This window comes from Drosophila montana, unplaced genomic scaffold (genome assembly GCF_035044405.1).
Source record: "Drosophila montana isolate Dmon_TW-CO22-7 unplaced genomic scaffold, ASM3504440v1 contig_3286_1, whole genome shotgun sequence".
In the NCBI taxonomy this organism is placed as follows: Eukaryota; Metazoa; Arthropoda; class Insecta; order Diptera; family Drosophilidae; genus Drosophila; species Drosophila montana.
Genome location: NW_026998170.1, coordinates 119,803 through 140,782, shown reverse-complemented (window position 1 = coordinate 140,782; position 20,980 = coordinate 119,803). Strand labels below are relative to the sequence as shown.

The 20,980-nt window shown below is 38.0% G+C and overlaps 1 protein-coding gene and 1 long non-coding RNA gene across 4 annotated transcripts in view; one reads left to right on the top strand and one right to left on the bottom strand.

Moving 5' to 3' along the window:
• LOC135434286 (uncharacterized) overlaps window positions 1-20,980 on the bottom strand; it is a 104,015-nt gene that overhangs the window by 17,111 nt on the left and 65,924 nt on the right. The gene's annotated exons all lie outside the window — the stretch shown is intronic.
• Window positions 3-1,164, top strand: LOC135434343 (uncharacterized). 2 transcript variants are annotated; one of them, XM_064690900.1, is made up of 2 exons: window positions 3-843; window positions 912-1,164. In XM_064690900.1, exon 1 carries the CDS (start codon window positions 100-102, stop codon window positions 826-828), a length of 729 nt encoding a protein of 242 aa, XP_064546970.1. In that variant the 5' UTR covers window positions 3-99; the 3' UTR covers window positions 829-843; window positions 912-1,164. The 2 variants fall into 2 exon arrangements, with proteins under 2 accessions (XP_064546970.1, XP_064546968.1); XM_064690898.1 differs by having other exon boundaries at window positions 4-858.

Genomic DNA, 20,980 nt, shown 5'->3' with positions numbered 1-20,980 from the left:
TTTTTTTTTTTGTAACATTTCGAAGATTGTTTTCCTGTGCTTGGATCATTTTTGAATCCCTGATTTTAACTGTCAAATTGGTTAGGCGAAAACCCTCAAATGCATCCTGAACCGCCGGATGTATATGGCATACCACCCGATCTGAACATACGTCACGGCATGCGCATCTACTTGTTGAGTGTGCTCTTTGCCGCAGTTGCGCTACTCCAGTGGATCGTAATTGGATACTTCTCGGACTGGCGCAAATATAAAGTGCCGCCGGTGAGATATGGGTTTTGGCTAATGGGCACATTTTTTGGTATTTGCGTGCTCTCCTGTACGCCATTTGGACGCAAGTTCCCCTGGAATATGGCCCTAGTTTTGCTCATTGTGGAGACATCGACTCTATACATTGCCGTGGAGCAGCAAAACACTAAGGGAGTGCTGGTTAATCTGTATGCGGGCCTTATTGTGGTTTTCGTGGTGGTCACCTCTATTTTCTACGGCGCTTACTTTCCAATGCGTATGGTGCCTGGTGACCTGATGCTCAGCCTCGGCGTTGCTCTCTCAAATATAATGCTGATACTGTTCTTTCTCAATGCCTACGTGTTCGAGACCAGCGCCATATACACAGTTGTACGCAACTATTTTGCCATCTCTTCTGTTACGATGATCATGTACACGGCTACCATAATTCACGATCGACAGTTTGATGTGCCCAAGAATGAGTATATCTTTCTGAGTGTTTTGTTGTTCTTCGGCCAAATGATACTCCACGAGCGCATCCTGGCCCTTTCCTCGACTCATAATAGTTCTTTAGACTGTGCAAGAATATTGGGGAATACGTGAGGCAGCCTAAAAAACGTATGTTTCCCAAAAGTGAGTACATTAGACATATGAAAATTAAATTACTAAATTAAGTCATTTTTTAGGCTTAGCTCAAACCATGTAAACAAATTGTGAAAGACCTCTACTTTGTTCGGGGGAGTCATATTTTTTGAAAACTTCCCTGGCAGCAAAGTTATGTATGTTTAGGAATATAGTAAATGTATTATCCTTGAAAAATATTTGAGATTGTCTCAATGAATTGTTGTGCGTAGTTTCTGAAATTTTGTCAAGCTTTCATAATTTAATACATTATTAAATTAAATTTAATTTACTTAATAAAAAACACATGCATTTCAATTAGAATTGGTTTGGAATTCTGAGGAAGGCCCAATCCACATTCAAAAATATTTTAACTAAAGTTTGTCACAGAGTGCTCTTCTGCCATTAAGCCCTACATGTTCTTGATGATGGATTCACAACATCTTTGAAACGCTTTATTATTGTATAAGCTCTTTTCTGTTTTTTATTGTTTTTATGAAAGCATAAATACTATATACATATGTATACATATCTTTATTCAATTGAATTGAGTAGAGGAGCGCGTGTTACCCGTTTAACGAGGCATGTGCCAGGCCCAAACAATGTAAATCCAAGTGGTATAAATAAGAAACAGACAACGTATTTCGATTGTTATAGACGGGGATTGTCTGGCTTTTGTTTATATAAGCAGGTGACTCGATTGAAACAATTCGATTGCGAATTACAGCTACAAAGAGTGCACAATTTGCATCTGGGGAAAGCTTTCAATCAGAATTTAAAATACAACTAAAGACAATACAATAAACCTCTGCATGGCAAACAAAAAAATGTTATTTTAAACGGGGAATATTTTAAAATATATATTTAAATGTTTTTACTTTAATCATTATAATCTCAATAAAAAATAAATGAATTTTTTTAGTTTTATTATAATACTCGCAAAAATCAACATTTAATATACATTTTTTTTTTTTTTTTTTTAACATAATTATTATTTATTTTATTTAAAATCTGCCCCCTTTTTGGGCAATAATTAAATGTTTTCTTTGACCTATGGCAGTTATGTATTGCGTGTATCTATGTGTCTGTTTTGTGTGTTTAGTGTAGGGGAAGCAGTGGAATTTGTGGAGTTAGACTCTTTGGGGGAGGTCAAGTGGGTGTTTCCTTTTGAGCCGTCTTGTTGTTGAGTTGTTGTTTAAAAGGTTGGTGGCAAGATTATTTGGGTGGTTGCCTAGTCTGGCGATGTAGCGATATCACTCAACTTGGCAATTACCTCTTTAACCCAAGGTATATTAAGCTGGCTGTGAATTGTGGTATTTTCATGGTAAATATGCGCGTTAGATAAAATTCGCAGAGCTTTATTTTGAAACCGCTGAATAATGTTCAGGTTGCTCTTGCTGGCGGTACCCCAAAGATGGATGCCGTAAGTCCATGTTGGCTTGATAATTGTTTTTAATATACATGATATGTGAAATATGATTTATTCACATTTCAACAATCCGAAACTGATAACTAAATATTTCTGTTTATTTATTTTCGTTTTTTATTTATAATTAGTACATATGTTACCAGCGGGAACTGATAAATAACTTTTGTCAATTCAAGCTGTATAAATATTGTGGCTTTAAAGCTTCCTGTTTTCTTATTCTTTTTTTTATTTTAAGGCTTTCTTATTCATGCAAATTTTACGATATGCTTAAGCAAAATACATAATAAATAAAAAAAAAAGGAAAGCCAATGGGTTAGCTTTATGGCAGTCATAGACAGACAGAACCTTATGGAGAGATTTGAATTTCTATAAAATAGAAATTTTGATAGTAAATTATGAATAAATCTGAGAGTTTAGTGAATTAAGTGTAAAATTTAAAAATGTACAAAAAAGAGCACAAGTAAAGGCATAAGAAAACTGGCAAAAGTAAAGTATAACAGAATTTTTATAATCAAAAAATAGTTGTTAAAAAAACATTTAACACACTACCTTTACTATAAGGAATGAAAGGTAAATATTTATGCCTCGTAAATATGCATAGTAAATAATATATTTTTTAAGCCATAATGCAAACACTGTTCTTTAATAAATCTCGAGTGTCTGGCCATATTTTATACAACACTTTTCTGTTATAAATGCTACCCCTTTTAATATCTGAGAGGACAACCAGGCATCGATTTAAACTGGATTAAAAAAGTAACTATAATACTTATCAAATTTACATAAAGTATCTCTTGCCTCAATTGGGCACCTCTTTAAGCTGGCGTAACTGAATCCTCAACTACCTCGGCCGCTGCTGGTCTTAAAGTGGAAAACAGGAACAGGATTAATAGGCTCGGCCATGGGCGCTCGCCGCTGTCCATGGGCAAACAAAGCGGCAGCTGGCGCTAAACAAAGGATGCCAAGGCGTTCGCGAGGTGCCGAACAATGGCCAGGCATTAGCAGCGCCTGCGCGATTCCGATCCCGATCTTCATACCGATCCACTTAAGGTCCAAGCGAAGCGAATAACGAAAAAAAAAAACGAAAACATTTAGAACAATACGAAAAACTCGTTATGAGTCACACAAATCTCAGAATACGCTAAGGAATCTAACCGTTGTCCAAGGAGTGTGTGTGTATGCGTGCATCTGTGTGTGTGTGCGCAGCTATTTAGATTAGGGGCGTTCCTTCGATCAACCCCCAACCCCTTTGCCAAGCATCGCGGTCAGTCGCGAAAACAATCAGCGGGCAGAATGTTGATTATGATGAGGATGAGAATCCGTGTATGACTGTGATTATGTTGATGAGCATTGCGTATTGAGCCGAGCGGGAGAGGGGCTGGGTTAGAGGGAGGGCCAGCAGCCAAGCTTATCGCCGCATCTGCGAGTGCAGCTAAGTTACCTTGGAAAAATCTTGCACGAAAATCGTGGGAAATTTCCCAAAAGCGCATATCGAATGCAATTAAAAGGCCGCGATTCGCGGTGGTTGCTACACGCCGAGCCACGCACTTGGCACCAACAACAACAACACCGACACCACCACCACCACCACCACCACCATTATGGATAGCATTAAAAATATTTTTGTCATTCGGGGTGGAAATGTGCGCGCGGAAAAACTTGAAAAGCTGCGCGTATTTTCTATAATTTTCACCCCAAACGGCTAACACAAATTTCCGCTTGTTGCGCGGTCAGCAAAACCTACAAATTCGTGATTTACCTTTCCGGTGACAAAAATGAGCTGCGGAAGTGTTGCAGCTCGACCTGGCGTCGCGTTGCACGTAACGACTTTGCGTGGTATCTACGTTCGCCTCGCCTTGCCTCGCCTCGCCCGGTCTCTTAGGTAGGCGGCAAACGTGGGAAAGTTTTGACGGCAACAGGCGCCAGCAATTCGTTTAATGAAATGCAACAAAATGTGTCAGTCCTTTGATCTGTGGCCCCTGATAAAGGCAACTTGCACTGAGGGTGGTGGAATGTGAAAGCCTATCTGAAACATATGTCAACTAGCACGGAATCCCTATCCTTGATCTTTTATTAAACCAAATATTCTAAAAAAAAACTGATAAATTTAACAAAACCAAGAAATTTGACAAACTACAATTGCAAAATATAATTACTCATTTGACAGTAACTAATTATAATTTGCATAACATTTATTTGTCAACCCCTAATGAGGTCTACTTAGTGCAATTCGATTCGAAAATTATGATCATGATCTTGCAAAATACAAGTCTAAACTCGATTCATGTTCATCCCTTTGTAATAGTACATGGCATATAATATCACTTTCTAGAAAATTTAGCAGAATATGAATAAGAGTCATCTACTATAAGCTAAGCCTATCTTAAGAAATGACAATCAATTGTACTTTCACGTAACATATTTTTATAAGAAAATATTTCGATTTCGGCCATTAAATTAAAAAAAAAGCTCATGTAATAGAATGATACTCATTTTTACTTTTGTTTCTCCCCTTGTTTAGTTTTTCAACAGCTGCGATTTACAGCGAATATAGAGGATAATTTAATATGTTTTAAGTTTAAGTATTATTCAGTGAGCTCTTCTGTTTATGTATAACTAGGGTACCTATTCTTTTCTTTTACCTATATTTGCCAAGAAATATCTAAATTACTTTAGTACACTTTTGCAATTGCACATTAATTGTTTGCTTATTAATTTACCCTCATCGTCTTGGCCAAAATAAAACTCTATACGAAATTCATTACGAATTCAAATTGTATCTTTTGCGTTAATTGGCTCGCTTGTTTGTTGTTGCCGTTACCCCTGACTGTGTATATATATATATATAAATACATACTATATATACAGCATTTCTTAAATATCTACTGGGCCTGCCTGCCGTAACCTTTTTGTCAATATTTTCATTGGAAAAGCAAACAAACATGTTTAAAATAACAAATTAGCATAGACGAACGACACTAAAACAACAAGAGACGGTAGCTACAGACCCTTGGGGCGTTTCTACAGGGTAGCCCGGGTAGTCAGTTACCAGCTGGCCTGGTTTAACAATTTGGTAAACTCACTCACTCGACTCGCGGCTCGGCCACAATGTAACATACTGCATCAATCAACAGCACGACTCGCCGAGACATCGACTCCAACGACTCATCGAGTCCAAACCAAAATGGCGCATTGGTGTTAATGATGCCGACTTTGAAATTTTGCCGACTTTTGCGCCCACTGCTGCAAAATACAAATAAATGAAGCAAGTGTCGCCTCCTTCATTTTAACATTTTGTATACCCTAAACCCATTGCAAATGGCTCGAAAGGTATAACGTCAAGTGTTAATATAGGTAACAGATAAAAGGATCAAGACGACGTCCCCGACCATGTACCCCTTTTTTTTAGTCTATTCTAACTGCATACGCTAGAGACTGAAATATTAATTATATATGCTCTACCCGTTTCTACAATGTTGATACTTATCGATTTTAAGGTAAACTTATTAAGGAATAACTTAAAGAATATAGAATATATTAGGTAGGTACTCCAAGCTTGGCTTGTTATTTCTTGTATAATATATTCACATTAATAACACTTCGCTTTTTTTAATAACTCCTTTCATTCCCTCAACTTTACAAAAAATCAAGGTATATTCTGTTTATATCCAATCATATCCTATTAAGGGGTATATCCTATTTAGGCTCTGGCAATTTCATAACGATCGGACAATAATTACCGAAGTTAGCGCCTGCATATGTGCTGTTAACCAGAATGATAGGCGCTTGGTTAAGGGTATCTACTAGTCTTGAGTACTTGAGTTCAGTTTTCGTCATCATCAGCGGCCACATTCGTCATTTGGCAAACAAATGAAAGCGACACCGCAGCGGACTGAGGGGTGGTGGGGCAGCTGCACTGTCGAGGACAGACAACGTGCTGACAGATACTTTTTATTTTTTACTTCTCTGAGCTCTTGTGAATGATGTGCGAACAAGTTGTAATTATTTCGCATTAACCAGAGGACGCTCTCGATGATGATGATATGCTGATGATGCTAAACCAATTGCCATTGGCCGACGCCGAAGCCTAACCTCACCTAATCCCCCGATCCAGCCCAGCTCCGGCGGCTGTTTGTCAACATTGAAAGAACGTCGAGTCTGGGGGCTTCAGATTGAGGCCGTGCCTCAGACTCAGAGGCTGACTAATGGCTCTTTGCAGATATTTTCAACGCTTTGTAATGTGCGAGGTTTGACAGCATACGAAATATTTGCATACTCGTAGAGCCATCGATTATAATAATGATCGTGAGCAATGGAACTGAGCTGCAGATGAGCATGATATTGGATATGTTAAAAATATGTGTTAAAGAAAATAAATCAACAAACAAATGTTTCAAAGCAACAATTTTAATTACGAATGATTGTCGCATGGAAGAATAAAATGTATTTCCCATATGCCAAGAATGATAAAATCTTAAGGAGGGACATCCCGACAGCACTTATAATTGCTGTAAGTCCCATTGACCGCCCATTGAACTACCCTTAACCCAGAACTATCCCATTTATAACTCATATTACATCAAAAAAAAAAGGAGAAAAGCAAGAATAATTGCTCTATGATTGTCCCGTGAAGTGCCCGCTCTCAGGAACTTACAACTTTTTTTTTTTGGCTAACCTCATTATTCAATTCATTTGTAGTATTAAGTAATTTCTTGAACTTGCCAAGGCCCTTGTCAGCCCACGGGCAGTCCAGTCACAAGGAAACTGAATCGTAACATACCAAAAATGAGGAGATAAAACAAGTTTTTACCCCAATAAGCTATAACTCAACGCACTAATTATGAATTATGAAACAAAAGGGTAAAAGAGTAAAAACGCAAACCAATTGCACATTGACTTCAGCACGTTTTGGGCTTGGCTCATAATCGAGTTAGAGTTTTAGGGCCCAAGGGCAAAACCGGACCACAACTGGACGTCGGGGTGGGGGAATTGGGCCGCAAAACTAAACTAACTGGTTGCTTGCACAAATATTAAATTACCACAAATTTGTCGGCGCAGCATTAATGCAATAATTAAAATCAAGTTGCCAAGAACTAGATGCGAGAGACTCAGACAGAAAACAGAAAGCAGAAAACGGAAACCAAAACCAAACCGAACCACCAATTGAGAGACCCTAACAGAGATCCCAGACAACGCAGACATCCCGACGGCTTCCGTTGAAAGTCATGTAACTTATTTCTTGTTACGCTTGAGAAATTTTCTTCCTTTTTTTTTTTTTAACAGTTGACATTGAAACTGAAGTTGCAATTGTAATACAAAACTGAACTCGACTCAAAACTAACCCAAATAGGTTTCGGAAGCTGCGGTCGGGCACCCCGAAACTGGTAGGCCGTAGGACAGACGCCCCTTTTCGTCGCCCTGCGCCCTGTGCTCTGTGCTCTGTGTCCACGACGATATGCCAAATGTGTTTCCAATTTGTAGTCGCTGCTCTTTATCCTTATCACATGGAGTGGCACTCGTGAGAGAATTCGGTTGGACTCGACCGCAAGTCGAATGCGGTGACATCCTTTTAATGCGACACCACCTCAGCAGGCGTTCCCTTCCCCCTGGCCCATGCCCAGGACCACCCCTTGCCACGATGTGGATTTTAATTATGCTTGACAATGGTTACGGAATTGATTTTCGATATTTGATCATTCGCTGCGGTTAGTTAACGCTCTTTAGGCACCAAAAGCGAGTTACACAGCGAGAAAGAGAGCGAGTGAGAATGAGAGAGAAGAGAGAACCGCAAGGGGAGAAATGCAATGTACACGTCCATATCCATATGAAATTACAAAGTTCCAAGCACTTGAGTTGCATTTCCGCATCTAAATGTGATAATGGGGCAGACCTCTAGCCCGGCAGGCCCGAACTTCGAGGCGTCAGAAGCCAGAGACAGGCGCAGCCGAGGTGTGGCAAGTCTTGGCCCTTATTAGCTGCGCCATGATTTGCATAATTGTGAGAGTTTCGAAACTGACATTGGAGACAGTTGGTTTTCTGTGTAATTTATGAGTGCAACTTCAAGGGAGGTAACTGTTATCTGAATCTACAAATCATTAAATTACATCTTCAGATTTTTACAAGATTTTTACTAGATTTTTTCTAGAATATTATAAGCAAGTAATGTAAGTCACATTTTGTAGAAATTTCTTATATGATGATGATAATATCAAAATTAAGTGGGAGGTTTTATTTAGATTTGTTTCATTCCATTTTAGTTTTAAGCAGAGTTCGAGAAGACGAGTTAAAGTAAAACTAGTAGAATAAATAAATCAAATTTAATTTTAAAAATTAATAAAACGTAAAATAAACATTGCATCAACTATACATATATTTCTTAATTTTGCTATGGCGTATATAAACAGAAAATTCTATAAAAATGCGAATATTTATATGCCGCTCTATGAGATATGATATATTTCGGGTTTTCCATTTATTCTTAAAATGGTATTTTACAAATTATTTATACCTTTAAAGCGAAACTTCCAATAGGATCCTTACGTTTATCTGGCTTGCCAATCGACGCAGCACAGATTTCTGGCCATGCATGTATCTATAGAAATCTACTCCTAATACTCATAAGCAGTTAGCAGCTTTGGCTAAGGCAACAGCTTAATGCTGCCCAAATGTCTGGACCGAAAGGTAAATATTCAGCCGCCTAGTCAGCTAGTCTGAGGCTAAGGTTTGAGGCAGAGGCTTAGTGCAATTCGTGGAAAATTGTAGAGAGTACAGAGAGCCGTCGCACTGTCTAAGATCTTCCACTTGAGCGGCCATAAAAACAGGTAACTGAAAATGGTTTTCCCCTACCTGTTGGCCCAAAGGGCGCTGCGACCCAGAGGAACGCCTAAAACTAATTGAGACCGCCCTCATTGAATAATTTCAGAAATTCCACCCATTGTTTTGTTGCACAGATTTTATATTTTTATTTTTATACTCGTTTATTTTTGTGAACTGAACAGACTGAACGGTGCCTGGAAGGGACTGCGGGTAATGATGATGTATGGGTAATTTGAATGATTAATGGAGTGCGCTTTATGTCAGTGTTCCGGTTGGTCAGGGGCCTCGGAAGGCTGGTGTTAGTGTGTGTGTGGCATGCGTAAAAAGGATATCGTGCAGCCAAAGATATGAAATTTAATTAAAATATTTTTATGGTAGCCCAAAAAAGAAGGAAGGTGTGTTAAAGTATTAATGGAGGCTTGTCGCTGCGCATGGGTAGGGGTAAGTGAAGAAAAATGATAATTATTTTGAGTCTGAGTCTGGGCCTGTAAAAAGGTTGGGAAAATATGTTGAAGGATCCCCGATGTCTAGAAATTCAATGAAACGGAAAAGCTGTTCTTAAAATAAGGTTCAAGCTTTTGAAGAAATTGTTGGGAAATGAAATGATAATAATAAAACCGATGACCAACTGTTTATGTTTTTCTAAGTTCAAACACCATGATATTAAACAGTATAAACAAGGGTATTTAAACGTCGGCATTCTTTTATGACACCGAAGAACTTAAATGTAACTTAAAATTAAAAAGCTCACGTTTAAAATGTATATTGCCCGCGAGTGTTGCGGCCTCCGACTGTCATCATCGTTATGAACTATCTGGGACTGACGCGTCGGGCGAGGAGAAAGGGGATGGGGCAGCGAGGTGACCAATAAGGCGCCACATTCTTTGCTGGCCATAATCAGCACACAATCAGCCAACGGATGGACGAGCGCCAATGCAGCGGATGGCAAAAATTAACTCTTTTAATGAATTACGTAAATTGCAAACAGCGAGCGACTGGGCGAGCAAGATGGAGTGAAAGAGTGCAAAATATTCGCATATATAACGCAATGTAACGTGACGCAAAACGCATTATGTCATATCGCTGATTGAACCAACCAACCGTGCGAACCGAGCCGAACCAAGCAAGCCAGGCGAATATTGGCGAAATGTTGGGCTAGAACAAAAGCCCAGGTCAGGTCAGGCCAGGCCAGGGCCAGGCTGGCGGGTCGTGCTGCCCTGTGGTCATTAAAATTTTATATTTTAATTTGATTTTCCTGGCCCTGGCCAAAAGGACTACATGGCAATAAAAATTGTGTAACGAGTTTGAACTATGGACGCGCGCGAGCTGCTCACTAAGCGGATCAGCGACGCGAGGGGCGTTAAAATTGCCAAGTCTGCTTCTACTTATATAACTGCTTAGCAGATTATTGTGTACAATTTAATACCCATCTATCTATTTGCCGAGCCTAAGCCCTGATTGAGTTTGAATAGCTGCTCCCCACACTCTGCTCTGGCCACACCCCTGCAACAAAGTCGAAAAGACGCTGTCGAGGCGTTTCGATTTCGCAATACCCATTCTCAATGGGAAAGCGGCAGTGGCAGCGGCGAGTTTTCTTTTGAGCTGCAGCAACTGCAACGCGTGCATCAATCAATTGTATCCCAAAGATCTTTGTATCTTTGTGTCATTGACGATGTCTCTGTCGTGTCTTCAACTCCTTTTCGAGAACATGTGCGGATTTATTTCTTTCACTTGCGACCAATGAATGCGCGGCTTATTCGATTATTGTGCAGCCGCTTTCATTTCCTTTCAGCGCAGTGATTGAGCGCGAGTTATCATTCACGATTTAGGCGCACAGTTGCCACAAAGAAGGTGACCTCAGCGGACGAGAACGAGGACGGTGACGAGGACGACGACGAGGACGCACATTAAGTGCAAGCGGCTTAAGCCACTCCAAAAGCCGCCTGCAAGCGGATGTGTGTAGATAATTGTCAAGGCGGGCAATCGACCTGAAGTTGAGACCGCTTTTCATATTTTCTATTTCAAGAAATATTTTTTAATTAAATAAAAAAATTGAAATGACAATTTTGCTACGGCTTCTATTGAACTGAATGTTGAGTGGCTTATTAAATTAATGTTTACGTGGGGCTTTGTTAACATGGCAGCTGCAATTTATCCAATTTATACAAAATAATATCCATTATGTTGATAATACGAAAGATACCTAATATACTCAAATTGCAAAATAAAATATAATTTATATAAAGAAAAAATAATAATAATACTGGGGCCAGATTTTTTCCTAGTTTATCAATAATTATCAACCTGTATGGGTTGTAAGCATTCAATTTCAATATATTCCAAACGTTACTAAACATTTTTTTTGACTATTTAAAATTAAAACTCTAAAAGTCTGTAATCTCAATCCAAAGAATTCTGACAAATTATTAGCGTATAAAAAGTTAAGTAATCTTTTAATAAAATGCCCATAAAAATCGAAGCTCGCTTAAAAATATATTAAAAAAAAATATAGTCTTCCTTAGATTAAATATAGTTAAATTTCTCAATTTTGGGTAAAACTTGAACAATTTAAGATTTCTGTTGGCTTTTTTTTTACATTGTGAATATTTGTTGACAAAATGGCGGCTGGCAACCAACAAAATGGCGACGAGCGGTTACAGCAGTCGCCATCAGTGCGCTGACCCCAACACACACACACATGCACAGAAAGCCATATACTCGTAGACACATACACACAACGCCGCACACTCAAACATTTATTTATAAATATTTACACTTTTTTTCAACCCATGCGAGTTTTGAGCGTTAAAATAAACAAACCGCCAGCAGCAGGCAGAACGACAGCAACAACAACAGCAGCAACAACAAATATGTGTTGTTATAAATTATGTTTGCTCAAAATTTATGCCCATATATGTGTATGTATGCATGTGTATATCTATTTATGCACGTATATATATTTGTGTACGTTTTGGTCCAATATTAATACCTTCATAATTAATGAGCATTCGCCAGAGTCGTGTGCAAAATGCATGTGCCAAAGCCACCAACACAATTTATCCCCTCTCCCTCGTAAACATTGCTGCAAGCCATATTTATAGCACCAAATGCCTGTCTGTGCGTGTGCGTGTGTGCCTGTGTGTGTGCATGTTTGTTTATATGTGTTGTGGCTGACAGCATCTGTCACTTGCCAATGTGCGTGGCTCGCCACTCGCCACTGGCCGCTCATAATGTCAACTGTCCAGCGGTTTAAATCAGCATCAACCCTGAATGCAGAGCCACAGCCACAGCAGCCGTACCCTCAGATATGGTCCACAATTTCCAGAAAAACAGCAGAGCATAATATTTGGTTATTTAAGTGCGGATAGCAACAGATTACGTCAATTAAAATCAAAATAAATTAATATTATTTAATGTTGAAATAATTCAAGCACACACTCGGGATGAGAACAGCATTAACCGACATAGAAGTAAAACAGATCCATGAATTTAAAATATTAGCAGCTATATTGGGACCAAACAGATAGCCACAGGTCTAAGCCACGGGTCAGAAGTGCCGATTTTACATGTTGGGAAATACAAGGTACATAAGACAGTTTCAAAAGAAATATGCCTGCCCAAAAGAAAACACAGAAGTTTGAATGCCAATTATGTTACTCGCGGATTTGTGCACGAAATAAAGTAAAAGAAAACAATCAACGCTTAGGCGGAAACAATAGATCTCAAAATCTTCGCAGCTCACAAACAAAAATAAAAAAAATAAAATGGTAAATGGAACAATTATATTTACACAAAGATTATAAAGAAAACAGCTCAACAAAACATAGCTATGCGTGTTTTACAGTGTCTCAGGCAGTATTCTGCCTAGAGCATAAAATATAATATACTACTTATCTAATATACTGGGTCTTGTGGTAAGTGTTGGAGCCGAAAAAAAAGTATTGTAAAATCTGTGATAGACATATCAAATAAATTTGAGAGATAGATATTTGTAAATAAGTTTGAAGCAGATCCGCTTGGGCTGTGCGTTGATCACCAATCAGTCTGTCAGTCAGCCAGTCAGTCAGAGAGTCTGTCAATGAGGACAAACAGTTTTATATATAGGAACAATAGTAAGAGTAAACTTATAGCTATATCATATACGACTGATTATTAGTATTATTGCATTCATTTGAAACTCATAGGATATCATACAAATTAAATTTGGTTGTCACAGAACTTCAGATTTACAATTCATGATGGTCCTCAGAAATGTTCCTTTCCAACTAAATAAATGCCATATTTTGATGAAAATAAAAAATAGTACCAAACGCGAACAATTTTCGCACGGGCATATTGCATTCTCAGCATGCACAGCCTGAGGCATTTTCCCACACCAGCTGGGTTGTCTAAGCAGCTTGGTTACTGCACCCGGTTCCAGGACACGGACACACAACGCGCTGCGATCACAGGAACAGTGCATCTGCATCCCAGGCATTGGCAGGGCACAGACACCCCAACTCCCCTGGGTGCTATTTCTGCAGAAACTGCAGAGAGAATCGTAAAATTTTTCACACCTTCGGCACTGCATGAAGTCTAGCGACAAAGTCGTCTGATTAATCGCCATATATCGATCAGCTCTCTGGGTCCCGGGGCAATTGCAGACAGCCTGGCAGGACGGCGTTAATGTGACCGGGACCCTACGGCCTGACAGCCCGCTGTTTCTGCGCCTGAAGCCAGCACCTGTGCGCATCCTGCGACGTTTCAGGTGTTCACATTAGTCACAAGCACAGACTCAGAGTCGACACTGGCAACAGGCAACAGGCGCAGCAGCACAGGAAGGACAACGACGAGGACATTAACGAGCCAGGCAGTTAGACGCCGTCGCTGCCTCCTCCTCGCATGATGCTGCACTTTGCATGGTAATTTCATGTACTGAATGGCGGGGCTGGAGGCCATGGGGAGTGCGGCTGCCCATATCCTGCGCTCATATGACAAATGTTTTTCATGCCCGGCTTTTCGACAGTCATGGCCATTTAAAGAGCTCCCAAATAATGAGCGAGCTTGCGCCGCGAAAATATGCCAAATCATCTAGTTAAAGTATATGCATAAAGCTGATTTATGAGCCGATCAGGCAAAGGCTGAGCTGCGCAGACTAACACGACGTGTCCTTTTTTTTCTGCTTAGCTCGACATGTGTTGGCTGGTTAAGTGTATTGTTAAGATTTAGGTTGATAATTTGTTGGGGGAGAAAATAATTAGATTACAAACACATTTGAAAATATTGTTTAAGTTATTTTTACCTAATAATTGTACGTTTCTATATTTAAGAATTAACCAGTAGTTAATCATAATAAAGACTTACTTAATATATAAATTTTGTGAGTAAATAATCATGTATTTCATATCAAAAAATAGACTTTATATTATATTAATCAAGTCTAGCGATACAGGTAAAAACTATCTAAGAATCAAAAGAAATACATTCCAAAGCCCAAGTGCATAAATCTTTGTAAAGAGCATATAGCCTCACTATGGGTCTTTACTAAAAATAATAAGCCATGCAGCACATATAAACAAAGATTATTTTAAAATTTATATGCAATTCATAATACATTTTATGAGTGTTTTTAATATGTGGCATATTAGCAGTCCAACGACCGTCACGATGAAGCTCGTGCATAATATTGTATTTCTCAACATCGACTTTTGTTAGACATAGTATACATTTAAGTTGTGGCGTCGATTTGTTTGTGTCTGCGGTAATTTAAATGTGTATTAATATGATCTTTAGAATATTTAATAAGCCACCGAGACCATTTACTAATTAATATTGAAACAAACGAGTCGGCCTCCTCCCGACAACGACTCATAAAGAATCAATAAACCCACACGGGCGAGACTATGACACAGAAACAACAATTAACAACCGAACGGGCCCAATTTGGGGCGCGTCTGTCACGTCCCAACCCTGCTCCAGTGCCCCTGAAAGCTGTCACACTAATGCTGGGAGCCCAAAAATAATCGCCACAGAGTTCTGCCTTTTTGCCGTTCTGCGGTCCGGTTTAAGTTCTCGAACCGCTTTATCAGCTTCAGATTTGAGTCGTCTTGGCCTTTTTAGTCTCTTTTGGCGGCGCGTTGACTAATTTTCATAAAATAACGATCGATTTTAAAACCAAAGAAAAAGGTGTGAAGTATTAATAAGACGTCAACGAGAAAATGTTAATAAGTGGCCTTTGCCTACATGATCTTCAACACGGATATGTTTATTTTATAAAATTTTGTTCTTCTTTGTCTATTTTCGTAGTGGTTCACTTGATTTGGTAGATTTCGCAGCTTTAGTTTGCATCATTATAGCAATAAATATGGGTAATATTATTGACAAATTTGTGAATAACTACATGTTTCGTTATGAATATTAGTATAAAAAAATTTCGTAGTTTATCCCTTTTATTGTGCTAACAAACGCTGCTTATTGTCAAATTAGATAGTGAAAATCGCATAGAAGGGCGATATTTGGCAGACAGACAGCTACTTATAGCGACAGCCAGAAATAACGAGAAAGATAATAAGTTAAATAAAGGAAGTGCGGGAGAGAAAATTAAATATTAGTTTCGGGAAAAGAGAAATATTCAAAGACAATTAAAAATAATTTAATCACTGGTTCACAGTGCGCGAGTGAAACGGAGAGAAAACACAGATAGATTGAGTGAGACAGAGCTATGACTGAGAAACAGCTATTTAAATTATTAAGAGCCCATACAGAAAATCAAATCCAATACTACAAATGAATTAATCCAAGTCACAAAGAACGGCGACTGTCACTCAACAGAAGGTTCAAATCGCAACAGTTTCTACTTAAAATAATTTCTGAACAATATATTTATTTAGTTTAAATGTTATCGTAACATGCATCCCTTTGAAAATTTTTCTGTATAGAAAACAGCGAAGTGAAATAAACGAATACTAAATTTTAGTTGATTTACATAACTGATGTACGCACATTTCTCCTAGGCCTAGACAGAGATTCTAGCATTAACTATGAAATCATACGATGGAGATGACTATTTGTACTGTGGTCTTGGTACTGGCACGCAGCTAACCACATTTCTCATTTGGTTTTCAGTGCGGTTGATTTGTTTTTTAGTATTTTTGTTTTCTTCGACTTCTTTATGGAGCTGCTTCGTGGCCCATCATCAACCTTAACTTGCACTCGAAGTCTCACCTTTCGAATGATTTATTAAAGTGTCATTAGTGCACGAGTGCTCGAAAAATGAAACGAAACCGAAGCCAAAACGGGTCCAACTGTCTGACTTGACTTTGAGCAGTAGGTGAAGTTGATGCCGATGCTGATGCGGTGTCCGGACTGAACCTGGACCAAGACGTGGACGTAAACGCGAACGTGGACGTGGAGTGTGGTAATGAAGTTACAAAAAAAAAAAAAAACACAAACGATCGCCGCTTGGAAATGGAACCCGATCGTGTAATGGCTGCGTTAAGTAGTTGAAGTAGAGGGGCAGCCTCTTGTAAATTTAAATTAAGTAAGCATCTTATTCACACACACTTCTCCCGCTCTCTTTCTCTCTCTCTCTCTCGTTCATTGTCTATCTCTATCTCTATCTATTGGTTACCGTTAGCCTGGTGCTATGATATGTTGCCTTTGACCCAGCGCTGTGGCTTTCATCATGATTGGAACGCCACGACGTCTGGCATTGATTTATTTTTACCCATAAAAAGTGCTAAGTTTTGATGTCGAGGCGAGAAAATTAAGTTGTTGTCGCTATGAGCTAAAGAATTTTCCCGTCTAACCAGATCTGATAAGGCTCATAAAAGTGACCATCAAAGTTATTTATGTCTTAATGTTGTGCATTGATTGTGCCTAGAGTTAACAGATCAGTTGTATATATGTCAAAAGTTAATCAGTTGCGCATAATACAATGTATTAGGGCCTAAGCGTAATATGTATTTAGTGTGAATTCGTTAAGACCATTTGAGAGGCGATTATTTGAAAGTTTTTCTTGCCGGCTTACATGATATTTAAATTTTCAGTTATCTTAAACAAACATATGTGTTTATGTGGGTTTTTACTATATCAATTTTTGCTTTTGTCTGGAAGATATACTAAAGATATTACTTTTAATTCGTAAAATAGATTAAGTGACAATTTACAAAATTAAAAAGAAAACAACGTTAGGCGACACTTCTTCTTAATTGCAGAAAATGAATTAATATCACAAGCATTTTTAATCCAAAGGTTCCGAAAAGTTACGAAAATTACAGACAAAATGAAAGTAAGACTTCTCTAGTTAGGAGTGGCCGAAATTTGCTGTGGTAGATATTATGTGCAATAGATTACTCGTATATTCGAAAACAAGAGAACAGCATTAAAAATGTGGCTTAAATTAATGGGTAGTTCCAATTGATTTATTCACTTGATATATAACGAAGGGGAGGAGGGGGGTGGGAAAGCTATATAATGAAAGATGATGATGATGATCTATGTATATACTATTCCAGAAGCTTCATGTCTAATTGATAGAGATTTCCTCAAAAAACATAATCGAAATCAATGTGTATCGATTGCTCGGAACCAAACTCGGACCTACTACAAAATTTCAAAGTTTTCTGCGCTTATAGGTTGTGAGATCGAAGCGTCCATTCATCCGGATAGAAGAACGGACGGATATGCCTAGATCGGCTTGACTAATAGTGCTGACCAAGAATATATGTACTTTATGTGGTCGAAGGTGTTTCCTTCTGCTCGTTACAACCATGATAAAAAGGGTATATCCATTTTCATTGTATAAAAATGATATAAAACTCGATAGTCGAGCCTTCCGTACATGAGACCTTCACAAGTAGAATAATCAACACGTATAGCCGAATTTATCGGGCACTACCATTACCTAAGGTAACCAAAAAAGTAACTCGGCTATAGTCATACCCTTGACCGAGACCCCAAAATAAAATGAATATGTACATATGCATATATATTTTTGGCTACTTTGGTTGTTTCCGTTTTGTAAACGTGCGATCAAAATAATATTGAACACCTGCTAATGTCACGTAGCTTGTTGCTGCTGGCGGCTGTTGGATGCCAATTGGTAGCTGGCGAAACCTTTTCAAAAGTTTTAACACCTTCGAGTCACAAACCGTTTCACGCCGCATTTAAAAGCAATTCAAACAATCCATAAATTTATGATTGTGCACGGGAGACTCGATGAGCGTCACCTCCAGCGTGCGGCCCAATCAAATATTCAAATTGACGCTTTTCAGCGTTCTTCATAACTTCATCTTTCAAATTAATCGATGAAATATGTACCAAAACGAAGCGGCTACAGCGACAGTCCCTTCTCTTGCCATATATTTGCTGGCCAACTTGTTGCTGTCAAAATAGGCCCGACCGGCTTGTAGCCGAGGTCTAAATCGGAGATACGAGTCGCGCCGCAGGCTGCCTAAATACCTCATAAATAAATCTTTAGCAGTCGGTCAACGAAACTGTAGCGCACAAAAACAAATGTCTATTGAAAATGGATACACGCGCTTAGGCCGGACCCAACGGTCAACCCTACCCCAGCCCTGACCCCCGACGGCTTGCAATAGACATGAGCCATAGATAGCAGGAATACCCATTGTCAGGGACTGTCGCAGACAGCCCAAGTGCCATCGTGATAACTTCATAACTTAACGCATTTGAATAATTTCGTATGCGCATTTCAATTTTGTCGCACTGAACGTTCCCCTCCTCCCTCAAAAAAAAAAGAAAGGCGGCGGGGAGGTCGCCTATAGCCCTCCGACTGAAAAATATTGACAGCGACTAATGTCGGAAATTTTTAGCTCTTGGAATTTTAAAGACATCTTTTTTCTTATTTATGCTCTTATGATATACCATTTTTATTTATTCACTGTTAGCTCTGCTACCCTGGAATCTCAGCTGAATTTATTGGGTGCCAAAATTGTAATCAACAGTTCACTTTGATCAATAGAGAAAATAAATATGAGGTTGAGCTATCTATAAAATCGGCATTTAATTAAAAAATAAATCGTTGAGAAAACTGCTTGTACTCTGATAAATTTCTTAAGATAATTCAAAAATATTTAAAACTTCTTCAAGATAAATATTCAAATTTGTATCATGTTTAAACTTATTAAAAATTTACTTTATAATTTCATTACAATATTTTGCAGAAAAATAAGTATTTGATTTATTTTACAAACATTAAAATTCTTCCAGTTTTTTAGAGATTGTAATGTAATCGAAATGAACATGCCCCTAATACACATATTTTGGATTAAATAAATTAGAATGTCGAAACACAAATCGTTTTGCATCCAATTAATTTATTAATATAAAGAAATTGATTAATTGGAATATTTAAAATAATGACGCTTTGAGGTGTGCGGATTGGCAGTAACAATAGGTAAGCCCACTTATTCGCTTAGCCAAAACCGTTACCAGATATCAATGGAGCTCATTAAATCTAAAGCGCTACCAATGATAAGCAGCAGCAGCAGAAGCAGCAGAAGCGAGTGGCCTTTGACAAACGAGCCAATTTCGGAATTGATGTTGATAAATTTTAAGAGATTAAGTTAATGGACACCAAGCCGATACTAATAAATACATATTACAAAATCTTCTGTCCAAAATCACCAGAGGCACTTTAAAACGGGCCTGTCACATGGCAAAAATAGTACGAATATTTAAATTTCAGCTGAATCCAAGCTATGACGCATAAGTTTTGCACATATAGGTAGACATTTTATACCTTTGAACATGTTTGTGTTATGGCCAAAATATTTGTAAAGCCTTTATGCGTATTTTAATGTCAGCAAATTTGTCAAAATTGTTTTCTTTTTAAATATCATTTCTATAATAAAAGAAATACTATTAACGTTTTTTGTTACCCCGCGCCATCCCACCCCTCAACTTTTATTGCTAATTTTTCATAGCAAAAATAATCAAAAGATTTATTTATGTGCATTCCTGTTGGAGCTCGTTAATTGTGCCATTCGCGAGCGTAAATTATTAATTTTTAATAATTTTTGAAAATTTATGCGCATTTTCATGATTTACGATTATAAATGTGTGTGATTCACAAACCGTTACAGTTTTTTGTTTTAGCGACAAAAATAATAATGCGCAAATACATACATGTAAAAAAAAATTATTTAATTTTTTATGCGCTTTAAAAAATTGTTGGTTTTTGTTTGTAATTAATATGCGCTCATTTGTTGTCGTTGTGCGTTGTTTTACAACTAACTTTAAACAATGAGCTAAACGAAAAAATATGAAAAACAGGCTATATTTGGCAAGCCGAAGATTTAATACCCTTGCAGATACGTGACAATGTATGATCTGATCGTAATCTAAGTTTGAACAAAAAGTTTATTTTATTTTTTCAAGTCGATTCTCGAATGGGAGTAGCCTAGAATTTTAAAGAAAGTCCACAAATTATTTAAAATAAAAGTATGTAAAACTAAAAATAAAAAGTTTTGCATACATAAGTTTAATTTTCGGGCGATGATATAAATTTGTATTTGATCTAACAAATTCAGATAAAAGCAGTCACTGCTGCAAATAAAATAAAATGAATAAAAAAAATATAATATTTGTTCAAGCATCAATGTAGCTTAAACCAAAGATAAATACAGATGCCTCTTTTTATGACAAATTTGTAATACCCACTGCAAGAGTTAAATAAAGAGAGAAAAACAACAAATATTAAACAAGCCTCACTGAACTTGTTCAATTAACCAAAGCGAGCCGAGGCGAAGCGAATCGCTTGCTGGACAGCTGGTTTAAAAAAAATTATGATCATTAAAATATGCTTTGATAGTCATCGGGCTGGCTCACGGTTTCATTTAAGTTGTTGTTTTTGATTTTATTTTTTATCTTTTTTTATTTATCGTT